The sequence below is a fragment of the Calliphora vicina genome, chromosome 1 (genome assembly GCF_958450345.1).
Source record: "Calliphora vicina chromosome 1, idCalVici1.1, whole genome shotgun sequence".
NCBI lineage: Eukaryota > Metazoa > Arthropoda > Insecta > Diptera > Calliphoridae > Calliphora > Calliphora vicina.
This window is the reverse complement of record NC_088780.1, coordinates 75,001,001-75,020,753: the sequence shown is the minus strand read 5'-3', so window position 1 is coordinate 75,020,753 and position 19,753 is coordinate 75,001,001. Positions and strand designations below refer to the sequence as shown.

General features: G+C 31.4%; 2 protein-coding genes across 2 annotated transcripts in view; one reads left to right on the top strand and one right to left on the bottom strand.

Annotated features, from left to right (window-relative positions):
- Window positions 1–1,339: 1,339 nt before the first annotated feature.
- LOC135950511 (uncharacterized) lies at window positions 1,340–2,632 on the top strand. Its single transcript, XM_065500047.1, has one exon. It carries the CDS (start codon window positions 1,340–1,342, stop codon window positions 2,630–2,632), a length of 1,293 nt encoding a protein of 430 aa, XP_065356119.1.
- Window positions 2,633–7,796: 5,164 nt separating this feature from the next.
- Window positions 7,797–19,753, bottom strand: part of eIF4B (eukaryotic translation initiation factor 4B) — a 171,524-nt gene continuing 159,567 nt past the window's right edge. The window contains exon 5 of the mRNA XM_065514971.1: window positions 7,797–7,969. Within this exon, the coding sequence (XP_065371043.1) occupies window positions 7,919–7,969 (51 nt within the window). The 3' untranslated portion in view covers window positions 7,797–7,918. The remainder of the gene's footprint in view (window positions 7,970–19,753) is intronic.

The following is a 19,753-nucleotide window of genomic DNA, read 5'->3' as shown; positions in this document are numbered from 1 at the left end:
TATAAATAATCTTTTATTTACATCAAATCACTGACCTTGAAAGCCTGTATATAGGAAACTATATAACTATCTATGAAAATTAAGGAAAAGGTCGATTAACAATTATACATATAAAATAATCGGAGGGCCCGCCGAATTTGATTGTTTAACAAGCAATAAGATGAGTTTTTTTAATCGTATCATGCAAAAGTACAACGTGGACACCTGCTTATTACTTAAGGGATATTGTAGGAGTATGAAGAAGCTAGGAAAACAAACTGAACGACTTAAATATCTGTTAACCTGCAGGAAGAAGGGTCTTACACCGACACATTTGATAAACACGACGAAGATCACAAGACAGTTATTCACATCGACGAGGATATCACAGAAATTATATAAGGTTGAACATAAATTTCACATGAAGATACTGAGTCTGGAAATTAGGGAAACGAATTACAATTTGAATGATTTGAAGAAGGAGATGGCTGAAATGAGACGACTAATTACACGATCCATAAGTGGGAATGAATACGAATCCTTTATGATGGGACAACAATCTAGATATAGAAATATCACCATGGAGAATAAGGGATCACATTTGTCCAAGATTGAAAATTTGAAGAAGAGAAAATTTATGGAATATAACATAACATTCAACCCTGAATGGTTTGTTAATAATACGACAATAAATATTCCCGATGATAGCAAATGGATTCTTTCTCTAGGTTCAAAATTTGCTTTACCAATCAGTAACGGGAATTTTTCTACGATCGGATTGATAGCAGATTTGGAACAATGGGTACAAACCCTCACGGATGATAGAGAAAAGGATATCATCAGATCTAAGATAGCAAACAGAATTATGACGCACCGAAGAACAATGAAGAATAATGACAAAGATAAATTCATACTAAACATTTATGACGATACAAGAAGATTCTTGAGACGATATAAGGATAAGATAATCATAACTAAAGCAGACAAGGGAAACAAGACAGTTTTAATGTACAAAAAGGACTACTACGAGAGAATGGATGAGTTATTGAAAGATAGAAACACATACAAACGAATTTTGATAGACCCGACACAAAAATTACAGAGGGCAAACAACAATCTTATTATGGACCTATATAAGAAAGAATATATAAGTATTTATGATAAGAGAGTATTAACATCAAACGCAGCAACGGCCCCCAGGCTTTATGGACTTCCTAAAATCCATAAACTTAACAATCCACTTCGTCCAATATCATCATCGGTAGGAGTACCCTGTTACGAATTATCGAAACATATTGGGAAGATATTGAAGAACATTATACAGGAAAAATATAATATAAGGAACTCCCTGGAATTAAAGATGAAACTGGATACACTTACATTGGACGAAGATGAGATCCTTATATCTTTGGACGTGGTATCGTTATTTACAAACATACCTATACACCTAGCTATAAGCAATATTATGGCAAAATGGAGTTCACTACAGAATCACACCAAAATACCAAGAACACAATTTCTGAAGATACTTCAATTCTGCTTGAATGACAATAATTATTTTGTACATGACGACAAATTATACCACCAGACATATGGTATGCCAATGGGAAACCCTTTATCACCGACAGTTGCTGATATAATATTGGACTGCCTACTGGATCAAACATTAGCGGAGCTACAGGAGAGAAATATTAAAATGAAACTCATCACAAAATATGTCGATGATTTATTTGCTATAATAAGATATGAGGATGAGGACATGATACTAAGGACATTTAACTCATATCACAACAAGTTGAAATTTACGCTGGAGAGAGAAACGGACAACTCTATACCATACCTTGATATGAGAATACATAGGAATAACCAGAGGATAATAACAGATTGGTATATGAAACCAATTGCATCTGGACGATTATTGAATTTCCACTCAACACAACCCATGAGACAAAAGATGAATACAGCGATGAATCTAATTAACAAAGTTATGAAGATGAGTGACCGACAATTTGAAATAGGAAATATGGCGAAAATTAAGATTATACTGAAGAAAAATGACTTTCCAAATGATCTAGTGGATAAACTGATAATTAAGGTTAAAAATGGGAGTAATGATAATTCTTCACGGGAAAATGACAAAGAGGACACATCTGGCAACGCCAAATATTACAGTATACCTTTTATCCCAAGACTAACTGAGAACAACAAATTGAGAGAGATGATAAAAGACCAACAAATAATATTTGCACATAAACCAAACAGAACAATACACAGCTTATTTACACAAACAAAGACGAAGATTGAGTGCAGAGAACAAGGTGATGTAGTGTATCAAATTGAATGTGATGGCGGAGACAGTGAGGTGTGTGGGAAAGTGTACATTGGCACAACAAAGAGAAATTTAGGCGTGAGAATAGATGAACATAAGGCGGACATAAAGAGAGAAAAACAATCAACTGCACTATCACAACACTGCATTGAAAACGGACACAAACCAAACATTGAAAGAGTGAAGATTTTAGATAAGGAAAAAAGGGAAAATAAGAGATATACGTTGGAGAGCTTGAGAATACAGCAAAAATCAGAAAGTGCAATAAATACAAAAGAGGATAAAGATAATACAAATGCAATCTACACCATTGCAATATTTTAGTAATAACAACAACTGTGATCGAATAAGACAAATTTACTGTGATATTTTATTTATTTTTGCATACATTTATTTTAATATTTTTAAGTTTTGTGTTGTGTTGTCCACTTATACAAAAAACTGTGATATATTTTATAAATGATGTAAACTTGACAAAAAAGATTATATGTAAGTAAATTTGTTGAATATGTAGATTATAATTATTGTTGTTATTGACCAGAATTTTCCTTTTGTATATTTATAATGTTACCAGATTAAAATAAAATTCAATCCCTGAAGAAGTTGGAAATAATACCAACGAAACGTCGGATTATATTGAAAATGATATAAATAATCTTTTATTTACATCAAATCACTGACCTTGAAAGCCTGTATATAGGAAACTATATAACTATCTATGAAAATTAAGGAAAAGGTCGATTAACAATTATACATATAAATATTTTGTAACTCAAAACATAAAATTTTTGACTTTTTTTGCAAAATCAAAAACTTTGTTGACTTTTTTTTTTCAAAATGGACCCTTTTTTAATTTTTTTTTTTAGGTCAAACAAAAGCTTAGATATTATCCTTGAAGACCCTTTTGGTCGCTTAGTGGGATGCGAGTGGGATATCTATCAAAATAAATATTTTTTAACTCAAGACTTACAATTTTTGACTTTTTTTTTTGCAAATACGATTTTTTTTCCAAATGGGCCCTTTTTTTAAAATTTGTTTTGTAGTCAAAAGAAAGCTTAGGTCCATTCCTTTAAGATATTTGTAGTCCCTTAGTGGGATGCGAGTGGGATATCTATCAAAATAAATATTTTGTAACGCAAGACATACAATTTTTTAATTTTTTTTTGCAAAATCAAAATTTTTTTCCAATATGGGCCCTTTTTTAATTTTTTTTTTTGCTCAAAAGAAAGCCTAGGTCCATTCCTTTAAGATATTTTTAGTCCCTTAGTGGGATGCGAGTGGGATATCTATCAAAATAAATGTTTTAACACAAAAATTGTATGTCTTGAGTTACAAAACATTTATTTTGATATATATCCCACTCGCATCCCACTAAGCGATCAAAACCATCTTAAAGGAATAGGCCTAAGCTTTCTTTATAGCAAAAAAAAAAATTACAAAAAGGGCCCATTTTAAAAAAAAGTCAAAAAAGTTTTTGATTTTGCCAAAAAATCAAAAATTGTATATCTTGAGTTACAAAATATTTATTTTGATAGATATCCCACTCGTATCCCACTAAGGGACCTAAAATATCTTAAAGGAATGGACCTAAGCTTTCTTTTGACTAAAAAAAAATTTTTAAAAAAGGGCCCATTTTGAAAAAAAATTCGAATTTGCAAAAAAAAAGTCAATAATTGAATGTCTTGAGTTACAACATTTTTATTTTAATAGATATCCTACTCACATCTTCCTAAGTGACAAAATAGGTCTTAAAGGAAAAGACCTAAGCTTTCTTTTGAGCAAAAAAAAATTTTTAAAAAAAAGTCCCATATTGGAAAAAAATTTCGATTTTGCAAAAAAAAATTAAAAAATTGTTACAAAATATTTATTTTGATAGATATCCCACTCGCATCCCGCTAAGGGACTACAAATATCTTAAAGGAGTGGACCTAAGCTTTCTTTTGACTGCAAAACAAATTTTAAAAAAAGGGCCCATTTGGAAAAAAAAATCGTATTTGCAAAAAAAAAAGTCAAAAATTGTAAGTCTTGAGTTAAAAAATATTTGTTTTGATAGATATCTCACTCGCATCCCACTAAGCGACCAAAAGGGTCTTCAAGGATAATATCTAAGCTTTTGTTTGACCTAAAAAAAAAAATTAAAAAAGGGTCCATTTTGAAAAAAAAAAGTCAACAAAGTTTTTGATTTTGCAAAAAAAGTCAAAAATTTTATGTTTTGAGTTACAAAATATTTATTTTGATAGATATCCCACTCGCATCCCACTAAGCGACCAAGTAGGTGTTCAAGGAAAATATCTAAACTTTATTTTAAGAAAAAAAGGACGTGTTTTAAAAAAAAGTCAAAAAAGTTTTTGATTTCGGAAAAAAAATATTAAAAATATTTTATTAAATTTTTTTAATTTTTTTTTTTCGAAAGATTACATAAATAGCTATCTAAACTATTTGGGACACATTTTGCTAAGAACAATAGGTAATAAGTTACATGGATAAGAAAAAACCCCTGTTTGACCAAATTGTCAAAATTTTACCCCCTATAACTCAGAGAGTTCTCGACCGATGTTGTTGAAAAATTGTGTCTGAGTTACTATCCAATAGAGCTAACCTTGGTGCAAATTTCATCCCGATCGGAAGACATCGATTTCAAAAGTTGGTTCACTTGACATGAAATGCCCCATATATTTAACTTCCAATAATCAACTGAAGGAATAGAATCCGGCAAATCCAGATTTTAGCTTTTACCTAATGTTGAAATCTTCAAGATCACTTTAATTACAGCGTAATTTTTAATTACTGACTTACAATTTGTATATCTACAACTCCATCTAGTTGTGCAAAGGCTGTTTATTATATTATTATACTGTTTAGTTTAAAGAGCTTGGCTTAGGCTTTTTAAATCATGACTATGCTAAGAATGTTTGCGCTGATGATACATATTTGTGAACACGAATCCACAATAACTAAGTTTAGCCTGTCGGATAAACAATGAACCAAAACGGCTTACGGATTTGACTCCATTATGTTAGCTTGTAAACAGTTTTTAAAACCAAACATTACATGTGCTCCGTTGTACGATTAGCATTGGAATATTTTTTTAACTTTTTGGGTTCCAAAAACCCCATAATTAATGTTCTAGGGCACTGGAATCTCTTAACGGAACAATCCACAAATCCAAAAAAATTTTTCTGCGACTTCCAAATTTTTATCTGGGGTGGTTTTGACCCCAGACCCCCTATCTACGCCATTGCTGAAAATATCAATCAACAATGAAATAAAATATTTCTTGAAATACCGAATGACTTCAATAATACTTTAAATTTGAAAAGTGTTAATACTCAGTATTGTGATCTATAAATACCTTTATATGTATGCAATTATAGTTGATTTCTATTTTTACAAATAAATAAATAAATCATGCGCTGGTGTTTTAATTTTATGCGCTGGTGTTGTCGCTGTGTTAATTAGTAAATTTTTATAATTTACTTTATTTCGCCACGATGAATTTTTAATGGCTGACTCTAGAGACTTCATACGCACTAAACATCCAGACGCTTAAAAATATAAGTTATGGTAAAACATATAAATTTATATTTTAAAAAGCATATTTTGATTTTACTTACCTTTTTGATAAACACTCGAAACTTAAATTTTTAAAGTAATCTTGGATTATTCCAGATTAACTTTTTATCACCTGCTACTGCTGTCGACGCCCAAACAAAAAATAAGGAAGTTAACCATTTTAAAAAATGTCTCCTGTTTTTCTTCGCGGGTACTGCAGCCAAATTCATTTTATCAGTTAAAACAAATAGTATTGTCACATGATAAAACTCCACTGATCTCTATAAATTACTGATGTGGCAACCTTTTTATATGTGCCAGTGTTGTATTTTTCTTGGCCAAACTTCATACAGTGTTGTATTTATTTTTATATTTTGTTGGTCAGAGATGTCAACACGGTACAAGTTTCCCTGTGATGGTCTGGTCAAATTTCAGCAGCTCTTATTAGATAAGACCCTTTTGCTCCCACCAAATACAGATAATTAGCACCATGGATATTTGGCTTTGGTGTCGATTCGGCTTATTGGGTCTCACATACGATCCCTTACGATTAGGGTTATCATAATGATTAATTTTTCATATGATTCGCTGACAAAATGATTTTCATTTATAGCGTAATTTTGAACATGCAAAGGTCTCTTTGCTTCAGATCCTATGGTACCCAATTTCCATGCTTTTTGGTGAATCCTGCTGCTCGCAAACGTTTTGAAATTGCTGATTGAGTACCTCCCAATGTTTTTGCAAGCTCTTGTTGAGTTTTACAACAATTTTCATGAAGTGATGCCTCTATATTTCGGTCTTCCAACTTTTTGGCTAGCCACCACTTCTGAACCGCACAAACAATCTCTCGCACGTTGAAACCGATGGAGCACATTCACCATAAGCTTTGATGAGCAATCGGTGTGCTTTATTGATACTTTTTTAAATTAAAGAAGTAAAGCTAAACTTGACGCTTTGTTGGCTGAAAATTCGAAATTTTCTAAGGAAGAACAAACTTTGTTGTTTACACTATAATGTTCAATAACTAATGGTGTTTTCTTTTCTGACACAAAATGTTGCCTATTTATTTTGTACCATTTATTAAATGTTACCCATACCCTCATAATGTGTTGCATTTTTAACGATCACAATAGAACAAAAATCATTACCATTTATGCAATTTTCTTTTATGTAGCTTCGAAATATTATAAAACTATACTTTTTGCTTACATAAAAAGTGGTGCATTTCTAACCCTTTGATAAAATTGAGGGTGAAACATGTAGCATATATTCAGGGTTTTAGGGTAACATTATCAGAAAAGATCACGACCAAACTAAATTTTTTTCGGAAAAGAACACAAAGAAGGGTAAAAGGCAAAATAAATGCATCATTTATGCCAGAAAAGAAAACACCATAAGTGAGAATAAATAACAAATATGTACCCTTTAAAATTACTTAGAAGTATAAACCGCTTTCAGAAGATACGCCATCTGTTGTAAATCCCGCATTTTTAAGTCATACACCCAATATCTTTTAACTAAAGTGAAACGCTTTGTTTCTGTGTCATGTATATTTTCTCTTCTATATTTTATTCATTATTTGATATTAAATTAGAAAATGTCCTAAAAACAAAAAAGTCTCGAAATGCATGCCAAAAATGTTTGTGTTTTTCATGAAATTTAGAAACAATAGGATGAACATTTCTAAACGTAGATAACAATTTTTTAAAAAATAAAATTTGTTTACACGAAATATGATTAAATAGTATAAAGTGAAAACTAAAACTATTTAAACATTTAAAAATCCCAAAAATTTTATAAAATTCATGTAATATCCCCAAATTTTGTTAAAAGCCCCAAATCCCTCCCCACGAACTTTTTTCCCCAAATTATTTATGAAATCCCCAATTTGGGGAGAAATCGCCACATCTGGCTACACAAATAAATACAAAAACTGTTGATGTTATATCTTTTTTATTTCCTTTTTTGATGTCAACAGTGTATTATAAAATGCAAGCACACGATAATAAAATTGTTCTTCTCTCCATCGTCTTCATATTCCATTATTATACACGGCAATCAATCCGATACTTCATCTAATCCTGAATATTTGTTTGAAGATTGCACAGCCTAGAAAATAAAATAAAAATGTATTAGTTTTTTAGGTAAAATTTACTGATGAACAATAAAATAAATCACAAGGTTCACTATACACATCTTACAAAGTTCGTAATAAATCATTGTTTACTTTAATAACAAAAAAAATTTGAGTAACCGCTTTGAAATGTCAGTTTTCTTATTTATACCTATCGTTTATTAAACATACATATGTACATACACAATTCATTCACAATGAAGCAGTGTACACCGAGTTTTTTTATTATTAAATGTTCGTGTGTATAGGAATTTCTAAATTCTATAAATAAGATTTTATTATTTTACAAAATAAAAAATAACGTAAAAACTGTACCACTTCCAAAAAACAGCAAAAAAAACCCATGATAGGTCGCACACATTGTAATGCATACATAGAAAAATTCATTCATACATATCCCAGCAGTAGTCATCGTCTTGCTTTCAAAGCGTACGGTCCTTATTATTGATATTCTCTTTGCTAACAACTGCTAAGTTCATACTCATCGATATTCAATACCTCTTCTCTTTAAATTATTAACCGCGTGTTTTTTATTATATTTCTTGAATTTATAAAAACTTTATATAAATAAAAGAATCTATACTTAAAAAAAAGAAAAAATATAAAACAAACACCATGGCTCCGGGGCCTCCGCACAAATTGTCGAACAATAGATTTTCTGTACTTGGGGATTTCATAGAAAATCCTTCTAAAAAACAAAAACCCAATGAATTCCCAGATCTACCAACACCAAATAACAATAAAAACAACCCAAAAAACCTAATAATCTCGTCTAGTGATAAAAAAAACAATTATCACAAATAAGCCCTTTTGCTATTAAGAAAGGCGTGGAAAACATTAGCACTGAAATTAACTCCATATCTCTACTACGAGACGGTAATCTTTTAATCCTAACACGTAATGCACGTGTTGCTGAAAAATTCTTGAAAAATAAAACACTTTCTAATATATGCTCAATCACTTGCAAACTACATGACACTCTTAATTCCGTTAAAGGCGTTATATATGCACCATGCTTAATAAATGTCCCAGAAGATGAAATAGTCCAAGAAATGAAAACTCAAGGAGTCATAGAAGTATACAAGTTTACGAAACCCAGCGATGACGGCAAAACCCGATGCCCAACCGGTAAAATGATTATAACATTCGACCTATACCGATTACCCACTTCGGTAGATGTCGCTTGGTATAAATGTAAAGTAGAACACTACATACCAAATCCAATGAGATGCAAAAATTGCCAGAAACTAGGCCATACAAAAAACCCTTGTAAAGGAGACACTACATGCCCGACTTGCAGTCTTCCACCACATGCTTCAGAAGAATGCACACGTATTTTCTGCACAAATTGCTCAGGTGAACACTCATCCGCCGATAAAAACTGCCCACGATATGTTCAAACTAAAGAAATACTTAAAATTAAAACAAAAAATTACTGCAGCATAAGTGAAGCTAGACGCAAGTACCGGGAAAATAATCAAATACCCATAACCAATCAATCCACCTCTTATGCAGCAACAGTAATCAACTCCCCAACAAAACGCAAAGATAATTCAAATAAGCAAACAGATATAAATACTAATCCTATCGCGCAAAACCCTGACTCAAACAAACAACCCGCAACAACAAAAACACAACAAAACGAATTTAATTCAATAAACAAACAATCAAATATTAAAGAAATATTACAAAATCTATCAACTAAAACAGCGGAAAATAACGAAATACCAATAAGAATTTCAACAAACAAAAACAACACAACTGACAACAATCCCGCAGCAACAAACAATTCAATAAACAAACAACCAAATATTAAAGAAATATTACAAAATATATCAAATAAAACAACGGAAAATAACGAAATACCAAAAAGAATATCAACAAACAACACAACTGACACAATCCCTCAGCAATAAAAAATAATAACATGTCACCTTTTTCTCGTATAACACAATCTCTTATCAGTAATAATGATTACTTTGTACCACCCCTCGTCGAGAGAACTCTCGAAGAGGACACGATGGATCTATAATCCTTAATTTAATAAAATGTTTAAAAATATCCCTGATACCATTCCCAAACAAGTTTTTCTTTTTTTTCACTTTCAAGTAATATGGACTTCGTTCTTTTGCAATGGAATATCAACGGATTTATAAATAATTACCACAACCTCCAACTACTTATTAAGGATATGGATCCAAGCTTTATATCATTACAAGAAACCCACTATGCATTCAACTCCTCACCAACTCCACCAAAAAACTACAATGGTTATTTTGTGAATTCTGTTAATAATACAACATCTAAACAAGGAGCTGGAGTTTTTATTAAATCCAATATTCCACACAAATTAATTTCTGTCAACTCTGATTACCAAATTGTTGCGCTAGAAATTAACCTTAACATAAAATTCACCATTTTATCTTTTTATATTCCACCTAATCAAAATATATCAATTCGAGACATAAGTAACGTAATAAACTCTTTCAACACTCCATTACTTGTTATCGGGGACTTCAATGCCTGGAACACAATATGGGGATCTACAACCAATAACCATAGAGGGTATCTACTGGAAAACATATTACAAAGTGGTGACCTTTATGTTTTAAATGATGGGAGACCCACCCACTTTACCACACATAACACTTTTACCAACATAGATGTTTCATTCTGTTCGATAAACCTACTACCTTTAACATCATGGAATGTTCTCAGAGACTTACATGGCAGCGACCACTTCCCAATCAGAATAGCTATAAAATTGACCGAAGAAATCACTACAATCAAAACAAACAAATATTTAATTCACCTGGCAGATTGGGGAAATTATTCACGCACAGCAGAAGTAGAATTTTCTAAACGCAAACTGAACTCATCTAGCAACAGGAATGCAGCCATAATATCCAGATCTATACGCACAGCAGCTAACATCCACATCCCATAAATAGCAGTATCTTTAAACCTCAACGAAGTAATGTTCCCTGGTGGAACCAGACACTAGCGGATTTGCGGAAACAAAAAATGAAAAAATGGCAAAACTTTAAATCAAATCCAACACAGGAAAATCTGGTCTTGTTCAAAAAGTATAATGCTAAATTTCGTAAAGAAGTTAAAAGTGCCAAACGCATTAGTTTTGAAAATTTCACTAAATCAATAAATAAAAATACACCAACATCAATAATATGGAACAAAATAAATAGAATTACTCGAAAAGGACCATCCACTAACATAAGAGCAATAGACACACAAACTGAAACAATAATCGACCCACTCAAAATAGCAAACCATTTTGGCAACGTTTGGTCTGAATACGCATCTGATACCAATTTTTCTTTACTTTTTAATTCATCCAGAAATTCACTTAATATAATACCAAATTACACAAGAGATAAATCGGCCCTTTTACTTGAAGATCCTATTACCATGATTGAACTTAACAGCTGCCTAAGTAAAGTTAAAGGTACTACTCCTGGAATCGACCGCATATCCTACCAAATGGTTAAAAATCTCTCACAAGCAAGTAAAGAAAAATTGCTAGATACGTATAATACAATTTTGCAGAGCGGCCATTTTCCACATTCCTGGAAACTGGCAATTATAGTTCCTATTCCTAAAGTTAAAAAATCTTCAGCAACTAGTGATTACCGTCCAATCTCATTACTGCCATGTCTCTCAAAAATAATCGAACGAATAGTAGCTACCAGGTTATCTTGGTTTATGGCAAAGAAAAAGCTTATTGCTAAAGAACAAGTTGCCTTTAAAGCAAATAAAGGTACCGATGACGCACTACTTCACATGTATTATTACATTACAAATGCTCTATCCACCAAAAATCATACAACAATCCTATCAATTGACTTTGAGAAGGCATTTGATAGGATTGGTTCACATGTGATTTTAAATAACCTCAAATCGTGGCATATTGGTCCAAACATTTTCAACTTCATAAAATCGTTGAATTCCATAGCACCATATGGTGCTATGGAATTCAATTATGGGGCACGGCCTCAGCTTCTAATATTGAAAAAATTCAAAGATTCCAAAATAAAATATTACGAATGATAACAGCAGCGCCTTGGTATGTGAGAAATATTAACATTCATAAGGACCTAGGTGTCTCCCTGGTGAAAAATGAAATAAAAAAACAAGCGGAGTCATATTTTAAAAAGTTAGAAGTTCACCCAAACCCACTTGCACGAACATTAATGGGAAGTAATGGCTACATCCGACTAAGAAGAAGGAATCCAACAGACCTGCGCTAATGATAGGATCTATAAATTAAACAAAATTTTTCGTCCAACTGTGGTGGGACGTAAATAAAAAAATAATATTTAGATTTAAGATTTGAACAAATTATTGATAGTTCACATTATTTTGTGAAGATACAATAAATAAAATATGTTAATAAAAAAAAAAAAAATTCAATCCCTGAAGAAGTTGGAAATAATACCAACGAAACGTCGGATTATATTGAAAATGATATAAATAATCTTTTATTTACATCAAAGCCTGTATATAGGAAACTATATAACTATCTATGAAAAAAAAAATCGTTTTTAACTAATAGACGTTTCAAAGTGAAAGTTAACGGTCAGCTATCAGAAACTTTTCTCCTGAAAAATGGCATCCCACAGGGTTCGCCACTTTCAGTTGTACTGTTTCAGATAGCGTTTAATGACATCAGCTAAATAATTAACAGACACCGTTATGTTGATCACTGCTTATACGCTGATGATTTATATATTCTTTGTAGAAAAAGCAACAACAGTGAAACAAAAAATATTCTGGAAAATACCCTGCAAGATATCAACCAATGGACTGATTATTCTGGTGCCAAATTATCACTCCTCAAAACAAAAAAGTTTCATATATGCAGAAAAAGGAACTGTGATTCCGAAACACATATTATACATTCCGATGGTACCATGATACAAAACGTAAAGCAACTCAGAATTTTGGGTTTGATTTTTTCACATAAATATAACTGGAAAGAACATTTAATTCATATTAAAAATGCATTAATGTCGAGAGTTAACATTATAAGATATTTGTCAACGAAAAGCTTAGCTCACACAAACACATTAACTTATCTCACTAAAACAATTGTTTTAAACAAAATAGATTATGGGCTATTTATATAGGGCAACACCTGCAAATCAAACATTAACATCATAAAACCTGTATATCATCAAGCTGCGAGAGCTTGTGTCTACGCATTGAGGACAACCCCTATAAACAATATACTTTGTGAAGCCAATCTACCATCAATACCAGACAGAATACATGAATTAAACGCTAGACTTCTACCTAAACTCCTTAACAGTACAAACTCCATTATTGACAAGGATATCTCCTCAATTATCAAAGCTAAAAAAATCAAGCGCATCAATTCAGCAATAGCCCATTCTTTGTCCTTATGCACTGAATTAAACATTCTGCCTTTTTTTTCCAAAAAATACATAAAAAATCCCCCATGGAAATTTGAAACTACCTCCCTCAATTTTTCACTAGCAAACTTCAACAAGTCCAAAAGACACTTACCTCGGCCATTTTTCAGAACAAAAAATCCTTTTAAAAAACAATAACTGGCGATTCTTCTACACAGACGGCACTAAATCACAAAGTAACATACCAGCTTACGCTGTGGTAAACGAAAATGGAGATAATATCTTATTAGGATTGCTCCCGGAACAAGCATCTGTCTTTACAGCGGAATCTTGTGCTATATATCAAGCAATTCGCACAGTACTAGCAGACAGGAAGAATACCATAATATTCACTGACAGCCTTTCAGTGTTAAAAGCAATAAATAACCCATTCAACTTTAAATGGAAAACTATAAATCTGATTAGGGATGCTCTAATTGACAACAAAAGTTTAATAAGATTGCACTGCATACCAAGTCACATTGGTATCATTGGCAACGAAAAAGCTGACTTGGCAGCAAAATTCGCCTCATACGCACCTTTAACAATGGATAGCACATTGGAAAAAATTGATATTCGCAGACCCATTAAATATGTCATTATAGACAAAACCAAAAACAAATCAATCAACCATCATTATTCCAATATAAATCCGCAATGTATCCCTCCTTCTTACCCAACAGACACTGATAAATTCAAAATTAGAACATTTTCAAGATTACGACTCGGTCACACCATTTTCGCACACGACTGGATTCTAAAAAGAAACTCACAGCCTCCTACTTGTAATAGATGTAATTGCGCCTTAACAATAAAACATGCTCTCACAGAATGTAGATCATTTTCAACTCAAAGACAATAGTTTTTCGGTACCGAATCAGCCTTAGACATTTTAAGGGAACCATCAACAGAAAATATTAACAAAATTTATCATTTCATTAAACTAACCAAACTTAAAATTTAAATATGCATATACATAAATATTAGTAATTATGTACAACATTAGAGCTGATGGCCATAGCAGCTAGTGCTCTTTAACTATAATTTAGTCTTAGAATTAAGATTAAATAAACGAATAAATAAAATAATATCCCAGCAGTTCTAGGAGACAGTACCGAACTAATGATTTTACCCATCATTTAGGGTGGGAGATAGTTACTTCAATAGCCACGTGACTAGTCAGTTTAACACGGGCATGTCCTAGGCAGGGGGTCAATTGTCTATTTTCGATTACAATGGGACTGTCTAATAGCTGGTCAAAAGTAGGCAATGCATTGGATTCACATGCTGGTTACATAGCGTCAGTTACCTTGCTAGCTTTGTAACTGATTTGTTCAGGTACTTGACTAGTTATTTTAACACGTGCATGTCCTAAGCAGGGGTACCCTATTGATTACAATGTGACTATCGAATAGCTGATCGAAAGTAGTCAACGCTTCTGGTTTGTAAACACCATAGGTTACTAAGAGACACTAAAATGACGATTGAATTCATCCTATGTTACATGGGATATCAGTATACTTAAGCAAAAATAAAAATAAACTGTATGTGAATTATATTAACACAATTTGTAAAAAACCAGTTTGTACGAATTACTCAGAAAACGTTTAAAGTGACTACACTCTAGATTACTTAGAGACACTTAAGTGACAATTGTCTTCATGCTAGATTACTTGGGATGCATTAAGCATTCAATTGCCTTCTCTCTGCAGTACAAAGAGCGTGTCAAATGACCAAAATATATAAAATGGAGTCAGCCAAGTGATAAGACATTTGTGACAATTTCTGTCTTTAAGGGATACATTGACTACTTGCCTAACTGCTGGGATGTTCATAAATAATGTATGTATGTATGTATGTATGTATGTATGTATGTATGTATGTATGTATGTATGTATGTATGTATGTATGTATGTATGTATGTATGTATGTATGTATGTATGTATGTATGTATGTATGTATGTATGTATGTATGTATGTATGTATGTATGTATGTATGTATGTATGTATGTATGTATGTATGTATGTATGTATGTATGTATGTGTGTATGTATGTATGTATGTATGTATGTATGTATGTATGTATGTATGTATGTATGTATGTATGTATGTATGTATGTATGTATGTATGTATGTATGTATGTATGTATGTATGTATTTATGTATTTATGTATGTATGGTATGTATGGTATGTATGGTATGTATGGTATGTATGGTATGTATGTATGTATGTATGTATGTATGTATGTATGTATGTATGTATGTATGTATGTATGTATGTATGTATGTATGTATGTATGTATGTATGTATGTATGTATGTATGTATGTATGTATGTATGTATGTATGTATGTATGTATGTAACACAAAGTTAATTTCTGAACATTAAAAAAACCTTAAGCAGTTGCAAGGCGAATTCATACAAGGTGATGGCAGTTCTACAAAAACAACAATTGGTCTTAACTAGAGATGCCAAACGAGGAATCCCGTTCCCGAAAATCCCGGGGTTTTTAATTTTAAATCCCGGGGTTTTCGGGATTTTCCAAATCTCGTTTTTCATAAATATATAGGGGAAATTCGCATTTTCGTGTGCCTTTTTCATTTCATTTTGACATTCTACATGTCCGAATATCGCAAAGTGATATTCAGCAAAGTTGTTCAGCTCAACTCCTGCTACAATATAGTTAATAAAGAAAAACGGAATTTGCGGTTTCTTTGAGTGGGGCTCTAGAAAATCCATTCTTTACCTTTTTTTGTAAGTTATCTAACAATACTCAATTTAAATCCTCTTCAAATGAAATTGATTTTATCTCAGATGAGGAGCTCGAGCAAAATGAAAATATTTCGATTGCTAAAAGGCTAAAAGATATTATTAATAAATGTAAAAAACCCAAATAACAATAACGAAATCAAATTATAATGTAGATTTGCAACTTGCAAAAGAAATAGATCATATTATTTCTGAAGGAACAAGAGGAAAACACTTGCAGATTTGATATAAGTATTTGCAAACGTGTTTGCCAATGTGAAAGATGTTTTTCGGCAGCAGCATATGTCGGAAACATAATTCGTTCCAGAATGGCAGATGAAACCATAGATGCAATCAGTGTTGCCGTTTTGGTTATTTATAACCAAAATTGTTTATTTTTATTCCTGATGTGTAGATGTGTATTTATTTTTCATTTTGGTTACTTTTTTCAAAACATTTTGTTATAGAAAGATTTTTCAGTCTAAGACTATGAATGTGTTACTTGTTGTAGGTGTATAATTTTACGTGAAAGTTTTCATAAACAAATTATATTTATCGTGATTGGCAATTCAAGCTCTTTGAAATTATATCAAAAGATTTGAGAACGAATAATTTTTTTAAAAGATATTTACGATTTTTGTGATTTAGGAATGTAAATGAGTTCCCAATATTGGTTTAATTACACAGCGGAACTGACATTTTGTTGCCGAAAATTTAAATTTCGTTTTGTAAGAGTTGATGAACCCTCAGTACTATGTTAAACTTGTTTTTTCCAGTCTGCTCGCGTTTTCGAAATATCGCCGTTTTTATATTCACATTACATATCCGATTTTTTTACCTTTTTCCTCTAAATTTTGGGTACTACAACCTAGAATATGAGTATAGTAATTCTGGTAGATGTTTTGGAATATTTGTCTGATATTTCAAGAATGTTGAAATTTGTCAATTTTTTAGCTTTATCCTAAATAAAAATTTAATACTGCACATTAAAGTGAATTAAAATGAAATATTAGTTAGAAGTTTCACATCCCAAAAAAAATATTTTTTTTTAAATTAATTTTTTAGGTACTTAGATCTTATTTCGTAATACACATTTAAATCAACTACAGCAATATAAATTTTAATTTTGTATTTACGCGTTTTTGGTGAAAATATCTTAAAATTTTTATCAAAGTAGAGTATTAAAACAAGTAAGAAAGTATGGTCGGTCAAGCCCGACCATATAATACGATACACCAAGTAAATGAGTAAAAATATTTTTCTTTTAAAATACCAATAATTTATATTCGTGAGTGATATTCGGAAGTGGGCCTTATATGGGAGCTATGACCAATTATGGACCGATCGCCATAAAATTAGGTCGTGTGATTTATGTCTATATTAAAGTTAACTATGTTGAATTTTGTGTGTATACCAACATTATTAAGCGATTTATGCACGTTAAAGTGATTTTCGGAAGCGGGTCTATATGGGAGCTATGACTAATTATGGACCGATCGTAACAAAATTTGGTGACATGAATTTTGCATATATAAAACTTATTTGGAGCGAAATTTGTGTAGATACATAGATAAATTAAACATTTATGACCAATAAAGTCCAATTTCGAGGGGACATTTGTATGGGGGCTAGGTGAAATAATGGACCGATTTCAGCCAGTTTCAATAGGCTTGGTCCTTGGGCCGAAAAAGTAATATGTACCAAATTTGATCGAAATATCTTCAAAATTGCGACCTGTACTCTGCGCACAAGGTTTACATGGACAGCCAGCCAGCCAGCCGGCCAGCCAACCAGACGGACGGACGGACGGACGGACATCGTTTAATCGACTCAGAAAGTGATTCTAAGTCGATCGGTATACTTTAAGGTGGGTGTTAGACTAATATTTTTGGGCGTTACAAACATCTGCACAAACGCATAATACCCTCCCCACTATGGTGGTGTGGGTATAAACAGTACTATTTTTTTGTATCAGTTTTATTTATACATTTATTTCAAAACTCAAAATTCAATAGAAAATATCAGAAAATTTAGTTTTTGAGCACATGAATACTTGATTCAATTATGAAATAATTGAAACCAGTAGCCCGTTTCTGTATTTCTCGAATCGAAAAACTTTCCGCATGAACGATTGAATTGCAACAAAAACAGTGAAAATTAAACAAAATATGTTTTTTCTCGCACAAGTGTTTCTGTATCTTGAGTTTGCGAGAATTATCTGTCATTTGAATAATTGTCCAACAATTATTGGAAGGATGTGAGAAAAAGTGTTTCTGTAACAATATTTTGCGAAAAGTTTCTCACAAGAACTGTCAAAACAAGTCACATTTGAAATTGGTGTAAGAAAAACGAAATTTTTAAAAAATATAGATATTTTTAACTTCGTATGTATAAATATGGAACCCAAATCAGCCGAAAATGTAAGTAACACAGAGTTTGAATAAAATAATTATATATACACATGTAAGTACACAATAAAATGTGTTTCAAAATTATTTTTTTTAAATTCAGCAGTTATAAGCGCCACGCTATACTTTTTGTTCTATATTTAAATGATGACAATCAATAAAATACAATTGTTATATTTTGGCATTTTAATTTATTTAGCCTTTCACTGTTTTGGTTTTATTATAATTTCTTTCTTTAGTTGACGTTTGTCTTGCATTTGACACTTAATTACTGGAAATATTCCAGTACGAACAGAATCTGTGTTGTCTGTTTTCGCATTCAAATACTGAAACACTTTATTCTCGCATATCGAGAAACGATGGAATTTTTTGTTTCACACTTCATGTGAGAAGTTTTCCGATGCGAGAAATACAGAAACGAGCTACTGCATTACCAAACATGCGAGACAACTACAAGATGAAGCTAATTACTGCGAGTTATGTATTTGGAAGCCATTAATTTGACTAGCGGACAAGAAAATATATACATATTATATATCAACGTGTTGGAAATTATGTCCTCTTTTATGTACATTTTTAAGAATTAAAAAAAATTATAAAAGACTTTTTTCAAAAATATGGGAATAAAAAAATTATAGCTGATTTTTTTGAAAAATTTTAATTTTTAAAATGCAATAAAAGTTTTGTTTATGAATCGTTTTTAATGAGATTTTACACTTATATAGAAACTTTCGATCCAAATCCAAAAATGAAAAAGATATTTGTTAATTGTTAATGATAATCCCACAATTCTCAAAAAACTTTCCAAAAATTTTAGATTTTTTGATTTATTGAAGGCACCAAATTCGGGGCTATGAAATCCCTTTGCACAATATTGAAGAACATATTGGGACATACAAAACAGTTCTTAATTTTTTGAAAGCAGATATGCGATTTGAGAAAATGTTGTCTAAAGTTGAAATTTATATAAATATAAATACACTATTTATCTTTTTCTTATTTTCTGTATAATTTAAAATTAATGTAAGTACTTTTTTCGAAAAAGGCTAAAAAACTACTTTTTTATTGTTTTTTAAGTTTGAATGTACATAAACAATTCTTTCTTACTATTATTAATACATGTCTTGTTAATTCAAAAAATATATTTCAAGAAAATCTGTAGGTTCAATATATA